Source organism: Falco rusticolus, chromosome 14 (assembly GCF_015220075.1).
Source record: "Falco rusticolus isolate bFalRus1 chromosome 14, bFalRus1.pri, whole genome shotgun sequence".
Taxonomy (NCBI): Eukaryota; Metazoa; Chordata; class Aves; order Falconiformes; family Falconidae; genus Falco; species Falco rusticolus.
The window spans coordinates 2,815,393-2,828,200 of record NC_051200.1 but is presented as its reverse complement, the minus strand read 5'-3'; the positions used below and the strand labels follow the sequence as shown (position 1 = coordinate 2,828,200).

The 12,808-nt window shown below is 54.0% G+C and overlaps 1 protein-coding gene across 1 annotated transcript; it reads right to left on the bottom strand.

Moving 5' to 3' along the window:
* Nucleotides 1–8,955: 8,955 nt before the first annotated feature.
* LOC119157394 (G-protein coupled receptor 12-like) lies at nt 8,956–11,551 on the bottom strand. Its single transcript, XM_037408294.1, has 2 exons — nt 11,290–11,551; nt 8,956–10,213 (listed from the first exon to the last, which is right to left on the bottom strand). The coding sequence occupies exon 2, from the start codon at nt 10,209–10,211 to the stop codon at nt 9,165–9,167; it is 1,047 nt and encodes a 348-aa protein (XP_037264191.1). The 5' UTR covers nt 10,212–10,213; nt 11,290–11,551; the 3' UTR covers nt 8,956–9,164.
* Nucleotides 11,552–12,808: the final 1,257 nt, after the last annotated feature.

Genomic DNA, 12,808 nt, shown 5'->3' with positions numbered 1-12,808 from the left:
CCTCATCCCCTCTGGGGTTGCAGCAGCACTACTACTCGTTGGATCTGCCCCAGCAGGTTACAGCCCCAGAGCATTGCCCATCAGCCAGGGCAGCCTGCTCATGTTCTCCCTTAGCTTTGGTGCCCATTTGCTGGTTTTGGTGTTGACCCTTGAATACAATAAGAATAAGCTGCACTACAGAATAAACACCTGAGAGGGAAGGATGGGAACTAACCACAGAAGATCAGGATGGGCAGCTGTTACTGCCACATTTCAATAGTTAGAAGGCAGCAGCTCCAGCAGTCTGCTCCTCCAGACCACTCACGGTCCACAGACTGCAGCATGTGAACCATGCTGGTACCTTAAGGTGAACAATTTAAAAGATACCCCTTGATTTGGGGTAGCTCAGCTGAAGGATCCAAACAAAAAACATGCATTACAAAACTAACAAGCAGACAACTTACATGTCATTTCCAGAAAGAAAATCAGTTCAGTCTCTTTCCCCCGGATGCTGAGGGAAGGCCAGACCCAGCGTTGCTTCCCAGCAAGCCACTAAAAACCAGAGCAGTTATCACCACAGCCACTTGCCAAACTCAGTTCCTAAGAAACCAGGTTTTAGGAACAGAGCAAACAGCACAGCAGCCCACAGCACAAGAAGGAGATGGATCTCCTGCCACTGTAGGGAGGTGCTTTTGTACCTGAAGCTCCCACCCTAGCTCAGGTTTTTCAAATCCCAATATTTTTCACCTGTTACCCATGCTTGAGTGTGCCTGACGCCTCAGCTGGGAACACTTACTCCACAGAAAGTCACTTCTTGCCATGAAAAAAACAACCATAAAAGTCTTGCGTTGGAATCAAAGTGGACTTTGAGCCTGGTGACCTGACTGTGGTGCCTGTTGAGGAGCTGTTGATTTCCCGCTGGCAGCAAGAGCATCTTCGGCACCGTCCTGCCAGGTCTCCAAAATCCTTACTGTTATAAGCTTCACCCCCACCCCCTAAAGTTATTTTTCTACTGAGATGTTTCAGGTCTACCTTTAGTTCTGGCCAGTGTTCCACGAATGTGGCCTCTCTTTGTGGTGCCTTTCAACTCAGATCAGAGCAGATTAGGGAAAAGAAAGAAAACCCCCATCAAAAAGAAACCTTTTTCTCCAAAATGCACTTTCAGGAGCGTTTTGGGGCTGACGGCTCCTCTTCTCAATAGACTTCCTTCATTTTGGGGCTGCTTGACTTGCCTGGGGGAATCTGAAATGGGATGTCCCCAGCATGAGCTGGGGCTGGTGCCGAAGCGTTGCTGGTGCTTCCCTCTCCTCCGCTTGCGGCTGTGTCACGCGTGGGGCTGGGGCCAGCGTTCCCGTTGGGAGAGCCACGGGGCCACGGCAGTGTGGCAGCTCCTTACTGACACAAGTGCCTTTTCTGGAGGTCCCCGTGGCATGGCCGAGGAGCGGGGGGCTCCCGGGGTGGGGGGGCTCACTGAGCTGGGGCAGGGCAGAGCATTTCCAAGCGTTTCTGGTGCTCAGCTTGTCCTCACCTGGGTGGAAACCTGGACCTGCCCAGACCCCGAGGCATCCGCTGGGATTCCTCCTTCCTTGTGCACAGGCTTTTACCCCCACAGCTGCGCAGGGGTAGTTTTGGGAGCAGCTTACTCCAGTGGTGGCCAACTCAAGGAAAACCTGCTCCGCCAACCACACATCTCCGGGTGCACGTGCAAACGTTGCACCTTTGGCACGGGACAGTCCCCAAGAGGACATGGTGGGCCTGCAGGGAGGGAACAAACCCCGTCACCACTTTGTTGTGGGACACCAACACCTCTGGCTGGGGCCAGGCACTGATGGAGCATTATTTTGGGTGGCAATGAAGGCAGGTGAGGACCATCCCCTGCTCCCTGTACCCGGCAGCCCGGGGACCAAGGCTAATCCAGGCTGGGCTGGGAGCACCCCAGACACCCCAAAACCCCCTCTGCACTACCCAAACTCAGCAGATACAAACTAGGCAGACCTCCTGGAGCACTGGGGCAACCAGACCTCCTAAAACAGAACATCTGGGAGCAGGCAGCTTGAGCCAAGCATTTTAAAAGCAGTTTTCTCCCCTTCTGGCACCAGCCGATGATGCATACAGCCTGGAGCCAGGGCTGTGGCCGGTCCTTACGGAGGTTGGCTCCAGCTCTGCAGGGACAGGGAGGTGCCAGCCTGGTGGCACCTTGTGGCTGGCTTCCCGGGGTGCTCAGCATCGGTGGGGCTGCCCCAAAAAGGCTCATTTGTTAATACTGGCAGAAGTATTACCCATATTTCCTTTGACTTGCTGTTTGATAGAAGCAGCTGACGGGAGAAGGGCATCTGTCCCGAGGGTCACCCGTTACAGGCCGTAACTTGATTTCCATTATTATATAGTTGACATTAAAAAAGGAGATGTTCACTGTCTAATGGGGTCTTTTAACCATGTGCACTTAGTCAATAGGTGAGTAGATGTTGCTGCTTGTATCTATCTACCGTACCCAGTTGCTACGTGTGAACAAGTGTATTTCTCCCCAGTGTTGTGGGTTCTGCCTGTCGTGACACGATGATGGAAAGGTAGGGACTGCGTCGGTCGCAACACGAGCTTTCTTCTGTACAGTGTAGAGAGGAAACTCGAAACGACCCGAAGCACCGCTTGTAACTACATTTGTTCAAAAAATGTCATCTTAATCCCAAACTGTTGACACTTTATGCATGTGCTTATTAAAAAAAAAATTAAAAAATAAAGATTTTAAGAGGATAAAGTAGATTTGGCTTCAGCTTTTTGTCGGCTTGCCCTCTCTGGGTTCATTTGCTATGCGTTATCAGCCCTGTGATGCTCCCTTCTCTATTAGAGGCCAGGGCACAGAAGAAGCGGCAGAAAGCTGTGATATCTCTGTAACACTTCATTTGGAGAAACCAGCTTTCAAAGATCAATTCACTCCCACGGGTATTTAATCCCTGACCGCTTGAGTAATCAGAGGGCAGAGGATGGCTTGCTGAGGGAGAAGGCTCCATCGTTGTGCTCGGAGGCTCCGAGCAGCAGGAGCTGTTCCTTCCCAACCTACCACCAATGTTTCGAGCAGTTCTTATCCTCGACCAGCTCATCGCAATCCAGGTGGAAACACAGACCCTGGGTGAGGGGAAGTAGAAACCTGTGCTAGAGTTGCTTCAGCTGAAATAAAAACACAGACACGCACAGTATGGCACATACCTGGGGCAGGAGCCCAGATCTTAAAATGTTTTAATTTCACACCCCCTCCCCCCATTTTTGGATATCCTTTTGACAAATCACTTTAACAGTTTTATTTACAGTAATAAAAATAAATTACTCTTACAGATGAATGTATAATATTATACACAATAGAGATACAGTGCAATAACAGCATTGATTTGTTTTCACTCGTTCTTAAAGTGCATTGAAGGGACTTGATTTAACCATAATTGAATGATAATTGTACATTTTTCTTTGAGATCAACTTTCCCAGTCAAGTTAAAAAGCTAATGAAAACACTTACATCAAAATAAGCTGCTGTCCTGATGGCTGTGGAAATGGCCTTGCTCCTGGGGAAGCGGAGAGGGTGGGAGGCAGGATGGGGAAGGTCAGTGATCTGCCCACTCTGTCCGTCTGCGCTGCTGAAGGCGACTCTGCCAGACACTGCCCGACGCCTGGCCGGGCTGACCTGCCCCTCAGAGCTCGGGAGGGCGGCTCAGTGCTGCACTGGTGGCCACAGGGCAGGATCTGGCCCCGGGCCACCCAGCCTGGCTGTCTCGCACTGAGCTTTGCCACCAGAAACTCATCCGTCCCTCCAAGCTAGAGGATCCGCTCTCTAGCAAGGATGCTGTTTATCCTGCCTGGGGCCTGATTCTGACCTACACATGAGGGACATCAGGAAGGAACCCAGTCCTTGTCACTGCGCGGTGCAGAGGAGAGGTGAGGCAGAGCCAAGAGGCCAGGCTGCAGCAGCCTCGAAAGGACGCTGGCTTTGCCAGCAGTGACCATCACTGCCTCTCATCCTCAGCCAGATACCACCCAGCTGGAAAAGAGCTTTTCCAGGGACAAGCCAGGTGTTTTCCAACTCTCAGATCCTGCAATAAGGTCATAACCTGTGCTTGTGATTTCAGCATCCATTGATGGATGCGCTGTCGGACATCCAGCACCCTGCCCGCTGCAGCGTGCTCAAATTGTGAAGGAATAACCTCGGTTTAGACACAGTTCCACTCAACACCAAGGAGAGTTTGTGAAGGCAACTCTTCCCCTTGGATTTGGAGACAATTTATTCACATCCCTCAAAGTGAGGGACAAAAGAGTTTTGGACCACCCGTTCTGATTTGGGTCTTCCCTACCAAAAATCCGTTTTATTTCTGTAATGCTCTGTGTTGCAGAGTTTTCCAATGGGAATGGGAAAGCTGCATTCCCAGGGTTGCAGGGACAGTGGGAAGGGTGGCTTTCAGGGGATTTTGCAGCAGGCAATGACATCGTTAACAGAAAAGGTACAAATGGCCCAAGTGAAGCTGTCAGCTGTACAGCAGCGTGACTGCCTCACCAAGAGAAAAAGTTGTGTGTGAATGAAAGGGGTTACAAGGATTACAATGTGCATCGAACAATTATTCCTGACAATTAAAGTGAACTGTTAATTAATTGCAAACAATTACGTGAGTTGTCGATGCTGGTCAGTACACATCAATACAAGCGATTACCAAGATCAATGGCTTTTTAAGGCCTCCCCACCCCAAATTTGATGCTTCTACAAGAAAGAGGTACTTCATCACCTACTGAGAACAGTAATGGTTTCTTGGGTTTTTATTCAAAGATCAATTCCAACTCTTTGTTTGAGATGAGCAAATTGTGGCTGCCACATCAGGACTTTGATCCTTGAGATATTTACTGCTGGTTACTGAAATTAAGTTGGCTGAAAAGAGACATTTTCACAGCTCAAAGTCCCAAATAGGACAAAATGAAAAGAAAGAAAAAAGAAAAAAAAAAAAAAGGCAACTTTGTTGCTGGGTCTATACATTTTATTAGCCTTTTTTAAAAATTTCTCAGTTGAACCATGCTGAGACAGGGACAAGGGCTTGTTGTAAATGCACAAGCTTGCACCCACCCCAGCACATCTCCACAAAACTCAGGGCGTCCGTGCAGCTGTGGTTATGTCCCGTCCAACAGCATCCCTGGCCTTCGCACAGCCTATTTGAGGAATGTTTTCTCTTTCTTCCTCATCTTTGCCCTTCCCTCATCACCTTGACCAAAACAGCCAGCCACCGACACAGAAAATATTTCATATCTATATTCTGCTCGCCACCAACTCATGGTAGAAAAGCCAAAGGCAAGCAGAAACCTGTAAGTAAATCAACCAAAAAAGCAGCAGATTCATTTCTCTGGCTATGCTGGTCTCTGCCATAGGCTTGGGGCTGGTTAGATACCTCATACAATTGCTCAGCACCAATTTTCTGCCTGTTTCTGCTGTTGTAGAGCTAGACCAGCTCCTGTAGGTTCCAGTAGTGACACAAGTGTAAGCAGGACCAGGCGCTGGCCTTTCACATTTTTATCAAAAGCTATTTTCAAAGCTCAGTCTTTGAAGGAACAATGGCAAGATCCGGGCTGTTCGCCAGGGTGAGGACACAGAGGTCTTCCCAACTAAAAGCTAACCAGCCCTCTCCAAGCAGGTCCGGTTCCCACCTGGCATGGCCACAGAGGCTTGGTGGAAATCAAAGGACACATGTAAATTTCCACCAGCTAAAGACCTTGTGCTTCGCAGAACTACCACTGTCCCCTTGTAGCCCATCTGAAAAGCACAATAATTAAAGCAATGGCTTTTGTAGACCTCTACTTTTCTAATGACTTGTGACTTCAGAACCCCAGCCGGAGGAGGCTTATGAATACATTCAACGCCAGAAAATGGAGAGCAATGGGTTGTACTCTGGTTGCTCTTTGTCTTTTTCGTGATGCCCAGGAGCTAGACGAGGGCTGCTTGGCTCTTTCCACCATGTTTGCAGCTGTTTGGGATCCACAGTGAATCCACAGAGGATTCACTGTGCTGGGAAAACCCTTTCTGTTTTCCAGTGCTCCTCTTGTCATTGGTGCCCCATCCACATGTGATACCATTACGTTCACGGGAGCTGCTCCTTGTTTATGGCAACACAACCTCATCCAAAGCCAGGCCCCGTATTCCGTACTAGACACATCCCAAAGCCGGCTCTGAAGGACGCCAAACCCCAGGGCATTCCCACCCCGCACACAGCATTACCGACTTGGTAAGTATTTTAAGGTTTTAAGTTAGCTCACCTGATGTCCAGCATCAGGAGGCTCCAACATCCAACATCCTACATCTTCACTGATGTCCAACATTGTCACTCAAGACTTTTTCCAGTAAAAGATTTTCTTGATGAAAAAACCAAACTAAAAACCAAAACCAAAGCAAAGGTGTGGTTAAATGGTCAGAGATTTCCACAACACAATGCCTGGCAGGTGAACTTATACCTGTTTATCTCCTTTCTCACTTCTCCTTGGTTTCCCCTCTTTCCACTGATAAAAAAGGAGAGGAAAAACAGCAAAGGAAAAAACACCTAGAAAATGCATTTAATTTATTTACTAAATCTAAGGACACAATATACTTGTGCCACATCTTGGTACTGACTGCGAGTTGGATTAGTGCAGCAGAATAAAAGTCTCCTTGGTGCAAGGAGCAGAATTCAGGCAGCAGTTCTCCTTCCACAGCTGCTGTAAATGTGCTTGGGTGAGCCCCAGGCATTTCAGCGAGGACATCTCCACCTCCTCTCCAGCCCAGCTGTCCGGCAGGGACTGTATCCTCCGCTTTAGCTCCTCACATCCCAAATCTTTTTCCTACTACTGTGGAGGGCCAGGGGAAAATTATTTTCCACTGGCTCTTGTATGCCTTTGTCAAAGCTCATCAGTGGGTCCCTCCAACTGAGACAAATTTCAAGGATACAATTAAACTCCAAAAAGAACATTGCTAAAATCAAAATCTTCAGCAATAGGGAATTGACTGGAAAGCCAAGAAAATGCAACTTTTTTTCTGTCAAGGTTTCTCTAGAGCTGGTAAGTTAATACTACATTTCATTTAAAGATACAAAATGAGCTGCCCAGAGAAACAAATACTGTCTTCTTGACACGGTTGTATAAAAACATTTCACAATGTTCACAATGTTTCAAAAATGGTTTGAACTAAACCTGTCTGGAGTTTTCACATTAAGGAACTGCAGGGACTTGGCTGTGCTTACAGAAGCCAGAAGTACTACAATGAGCAGAGAAAAGTTTTTTATATATATTACTCTCTCTCTTATATATTTACGTTTAAATATTTGATTTGACAATCAATTTGACAATGACGCTGATTTGACATTGTGCCTACTGCCCATTGCCCAAGGTATCCAAAAGAGAAAGGAATTTTTTTTTTAAAAAAAGAGAGACTGGCCACCTTTCAAAGGTAGACATTAAATCCAAGCCCCAGGCACACTTTGGACAGTCATAGCTTTCTCATGTGCACTTAGCTCTGAGGAGCGAGAAATTCATTGCATGGATCCAGAGAGAAAACACTTGTGTCTGTATCCAGCCATAAAGTGGCTTTGTAACCACTACAGCCTCACAAAGCAAGAACATTTCTGTTTTCCACGGAACTACGGTGTACACACGCTGTGGTCTGGCGGCGGAGGTGCCGTCGGATTGTGGTGACAGGAACCTTCATCGGTTTTGCCCACAGTGCGGCAGAACCTGGCTCCTGCTTTGAAAAGTGGCATTTTGGATGCTGGAGACCACAGCATCTTTCTAAAGGAGAGCAGCATGTTTGGGACACCAGGCTCAGCTGGCAGGGGGGATCCTGGTGCAACCACTGAGCTGTTCCCATGCCGGGTCCCAGAAGAGCATCCACCACCTCTGCCCAAAGCCACCCAAGATGTTTCACCCCCAAGCCCTGCCACCTTTCTGAAGGTTGCTTGGTTTCTTGCTTGCTTTTTAAGTGAATGCACTATTCCACTTCTCGGCCAAAAGAAAGCACAAGATAAAGGACACTTCATCATGGTCTCACTAACACCACAAAGCACATGATACAGTAGAGGAATGTGAGGGTACCGTAGCTTCTCTAATGAAGCAAGTAAAACTGGCAGCATCCAGAATAACATGTGTGATTCCAGTGGCTTCCCATTGGGGACCCCAGCAAGCCCAGACCCGTCTTTGGATGAAAATCCCACCCCATGTAAACAATCAGTGTGGAAGTGAGCGCAGCTGGGGGAGTGCATCACCCCAGGGCCCCACACCAGGCAGGGGAGCCCTTCCTCAGCTCCCCAGAGCCTTGGGGTGCAGGCGCCCCAGCTGCTGTCACCCCCTGCACACCATGAACCCTCATCCCACCCACAGTCACCTTGGTTTGTTGGTTTGGGGTTTTTTTTGGGGGGGGGGGAATGGATTCCCCAGGTACCCCATCCCTGCAACAGCCCAAAACAGCAGCCACCCCCTAAAGCGCGCCTTTCACCCCACAGGTTCTCAAAGTGCTTCACAGATGACATAGAAACAGAGAGACATTGTGTGTGTCCCCCAAGGTCCCCTCCACCCCACCACCCCCAGGATCCCTGCGCTCCCCTGCCCACCTGCCGAGCCAAAGCTCTCTGCCCCCCCCTCCCCCTCCCCCCATCCCAAATTATTGCATAGCATTGCAAGACCTGATTTTAGGAGGATGGGCACCCCGCACAACAACCCCACATGTGGGGACCAGCCCCGCCAGGGGGAAAACCAATACCCTTCCACCCTGGTTCCTGTGGCTCCCAGTGGCTGCCACTCATGGGACATGTCCCGGAGAGGTGGAAGCCACCTGGCCAGGGCTGGCAAGCCCTCTGCTCCCCTGGCTCCTTACCCCGAGAGGAGACAAACGCCATCGTACGAGGATCCTTTCTTTTTTCTTTTCTTTTTTTTTTTTTTTTTTTTTTTTGGTGTTTTGTGTTTTTAAATAAAAAATAAAATGTGTAAGAAAATAACATTTCTAAAAGGAAACCATTATCATTCTACTCTCTCTCTTTCTTTCCCCCTTCTTTTTCCCTTTTCCTTTTTTCTCTTTTTGGCCATCTTTTCATGGAACGAGATGTGCTGGCCCGGGGTGTTCCTCCCGGTAGGAAACGATAACAGAGGGGAAAAGGAGGAGGAGGAGGAGAGCAAGGGAGCGCCTCTCGCTCCGTGCTCAGTCCTCACACGTCGCTGGATGTCCTTGGTCTGGAGGAGAGCGTGGAAGGGATGCACCCGCAGCAGGCCAGCCAGAGCGACTTCTGGATGTCTGGGTTTCTGAAGGCGTAGATGATGGGGTTGATGAGGGAGTTGCAGGTGGCGGGCAGCGCCAGGGAGTAGGTGTAGACCACGGGGTAGCTGGAATCGGCCACCAGCGAGTAGATGGCGAAGGGGATCCAGCACAGGGCGAAGGTGCCGAGGATGAGCGAGAGGGTGGAGAGCCCTTTGCGGGTGGAGGTGGCCTGCGCCGTGGCGATGAACTGGTGCTGCACGGCGATCTGCTGGGCGTGCCGGAAGGCGATCTTGCAGATCTGCAGGTAGAGCTGCATCATGAGGGCGAAGAGGAGCAGGAAGGTGACGGCCAGCACCGCCGCGTTGTCCTTGGTGACGGGCCGCAGGATGCTGCAGGCGCTCTGGTCCCGCAGGCAGTTCCAGCCCAGGAGGGGCAGCAGCCCCACGCCCAGGCACAGCAGCCACATCAGCAGCACCATGGCGCAGGTAAAGCCCAGCGTGCGCTCGCTGTGGTAGGTGAGCGCGTTGTACAGCGACAGGTAGCGGTCCACGGTGATGGCCAGCAGGCTGCAGACGGAGGCGGAGAAGGCGGCCAGCAGCAGCCCCGCCGCCCCCAGCTCCGCAGCCTCGCTGGGCGGCCGCAGCAGGTACCGCACGGCGAAGTTGGCCACCAGCCCCAGCCCCGCCAGCAGGTCGGCCAGGGCCAGGCTGCCGATCAGCAGGAACATGGGTGCCCGCAGGCTCGGCGTGTAGAACAGCACGGCCAGCACCAGCGCGTTCTCCCCCGCCACCGCCGTCCCCGTGGCGCACAGCGCGATGTCCCAGGGGCTGACGGTCCCCCCGGCCCCGCCGCCGCCGCCCGGCGCCGCCGTGCCCGGGCCGCCCGCCGCCGAGGGCCAGGCGCTGGGCTCCGAGCCGTTGCCGAGCCCCGGGAGCCGCTGCTGCTGCTGCGGCTGCGGCTGCCACGGCTCCCCCATGGCGGCGGGGCCGTGCAGCATCGCTGGGGAGAGAGGCAGAGGGACGCGGTCAGGGGCGCCGCCGGCGGACACGGGCACCGGACGGCGGGGACAGGCGCCGAGCTCCGCAACGAGGCAGGGGAGCCCCGCACCGAACCCCAGGACCTCCGCCCCGAGCCCCGCCCCGGGCCCGGGGACCCCCGCACCGAGCCCCGCACCGAGCCCGGGGAGCGCGGCACGGAGCCCCGCTGGATCCCCGCACCGAGCCCCGCACTGAGCCCGGGGATCCCTGCACCGACCCCCGCCCCGAGCCCGGGCAGCCCCCCGGAGCCCCGCACCGCGCTCCGGAGCCACCCACCCCGCCCGGAGCCCCGGGACCCCCCGCAGCAGCCCCGCACCGGGCCGCCCCCGCCCGCCGCATCCCCGGCCGCCTCCCCCTGCCCCACTGCAGCTTCCCCGGGAGGTGCCCCCCCCACCCCGGGCCGGGGTCCGCCGCACCCCCCACCGCACGCACCCCGCGCCGGGGGCGCCCCGGCCGCCGGCTCCCGCCGCTCCCGCCGGGCTGAGGCCGGGCACGGCTCCGCGCCCCGCCGCCGGCCGCAGCCCCCATGCGCTCTGCCCCGCGCAGGAGCCGCAGGGCTGCGCACCCGTCCCCCTCCCTCCCCCGGGGCGCGGGTACCTTTTGCCGCCTATTTATAGCGCAAAGGCCCCGCACCACCCGCCCCGCACCCCCCGCAGCCCTTTCTTTTTTGCGCGCAGTGAGTAAAAATAAATACTATTAATAGGCCAGCCCGCATGTATGCGGAGCCGCGGGTGCGAGGGGGGGGCAGCGGCGAGGGACAGCCTGCGTTAACTTTCTCCTGCCTCCCTCCCTTCCCCGCCTTTGGAGGAGACTGGTGCAAGATGCTCCCAGCCAGCTGACAACAGCTGCAAGATGCTGCCCTGCTCGGCGCGGTCCCCCTGGCAGGGTAAATCCTGCCCCCCCCTCCCCGGGCCGGGCAGGTGTGAAGGTCGGAGGAGGGGAGGGGGGCTCTGCCCGCAGCCCGCTGCCAGCATCGCCCCTTCCTGCATGCAGCCCAGCCCGGGGGGCAGCCGCCACCACCGGGGCTTGTTGTTTTACCTGGCTTTAATGCTCGAGGATCAGCTTGCTTCCCCCCGTGTTTTTATTTTTTTCCTTCCCAGTCCTTCCAGTCCTTGGTGTTAAGCCTCATTCCTCGGCGAGCATTGCTAATAACGTTGGCAGATAGCTGGCATCGACTTGCACTTAATATTCCTGCCCCATTGGATCTGCTGATAAATCTCAACTCTGACGTCAAAGTCTTCACTTATATTCATGATCCAAGTCTGTGAATCAGAGCCGCTGTGATCAGAATAACAACAAGGCTGGCTCCCTGCTCCACATCCACATCCACACCCGCGGGCACGAGGGGGTGCGCGCGCCCGCACGCACCCGCACGCACCCATGCCTGCACCCGCCCCGCGTTCATTCATGAGCTCTCCCGCCACCCCGATGCACCTCCCCAAGGTCGGGGCCCTCTGCACCTGCGTCCTGCGGATGCAGCTTGGGCGCCAGCCAGGCCCCGGCAGCTCGCAAAGGCGGCCGGGTGAGGTTTATTTTTATCGTTTGTGCCAAGGGATGCGGGGAGCTGAAGGGAACAGGGGTGATCCGGCATGGCGCGGCATGGCTGCCCTGCTTGTCAAGGGCAACACCCAGGGATGGCAGCGCCGCTTCCCCTGCACCCCCAGGAGCCGGCAGCCGAGGGTGCTCGGGGGGCCCTGCGCAACCGGGCTGGGGCAGATGCATCCCCCCGTGGGGGGGATTTCACACCCCAGAGCCTTCGCCCCTCATGGGCTTCCCTCCAGCCACCGTAAAAGCCAGGATGAGGAGGATCAACACCTGGGAGCATCGCATGGGCTGCCCAGTCTGGCACCTGCCCTCCTGCACGGGGGGACCAGCCCAAGGACCATGGGTGTAGGGGTCTGTCCCTCTCCCTGCACTGCGGCACCCACCCCCTCTCAAGGCTTCCTTCCTGACTGTTTGGAAAAGGATCAGCCTGAAAAGGAACAAATCCCAAAGACACGATTATTTTTCTGGCCACAAATGGCTCCACGATTCAGCACAGGAGCAGGATCTTCAAAGCAGGGATGCTCAGCTCCCAGATACACAGTATCTCAGCTACATCTTCTCCCCCCTTCCCTACTGGTTTCATAACACTCCAGCTTTACTCTTTCATCCCCCTCTCTCTTCCAGACTGTGGCTATGCAGTGCAGCGAGCTCAATGTTGGGAAGGATTTCCAGCTCCTGATGCGCAAAGATATTTAGGTGAATATTAGAGGTTTGGGCTGAACCCAGTCGCCCCAGTTAGGAGCATCTGGATTCTTAATCAGGCCAAGCCCCGTCCCAGGGGACTGGAATCGTCATCTACCTGGGGCTGCCAGCCGCGTGACTGCGCGCCGTTGTGTGCTGAGTGACATGAGCAGCATGAAAAGGGGTGGAGGAAATCTGAGCAAAGAGCTGAATGAATTCGCTCCCGCTCCCAGTAATTACGCACTGCCTGGGAAAGGGGAGGCGGGCGAGGAGCTTTGATTGACTCCCATCGGCAGCTGCTTCTGCCAGGAGGTGGGTGCAAGAGATGGGC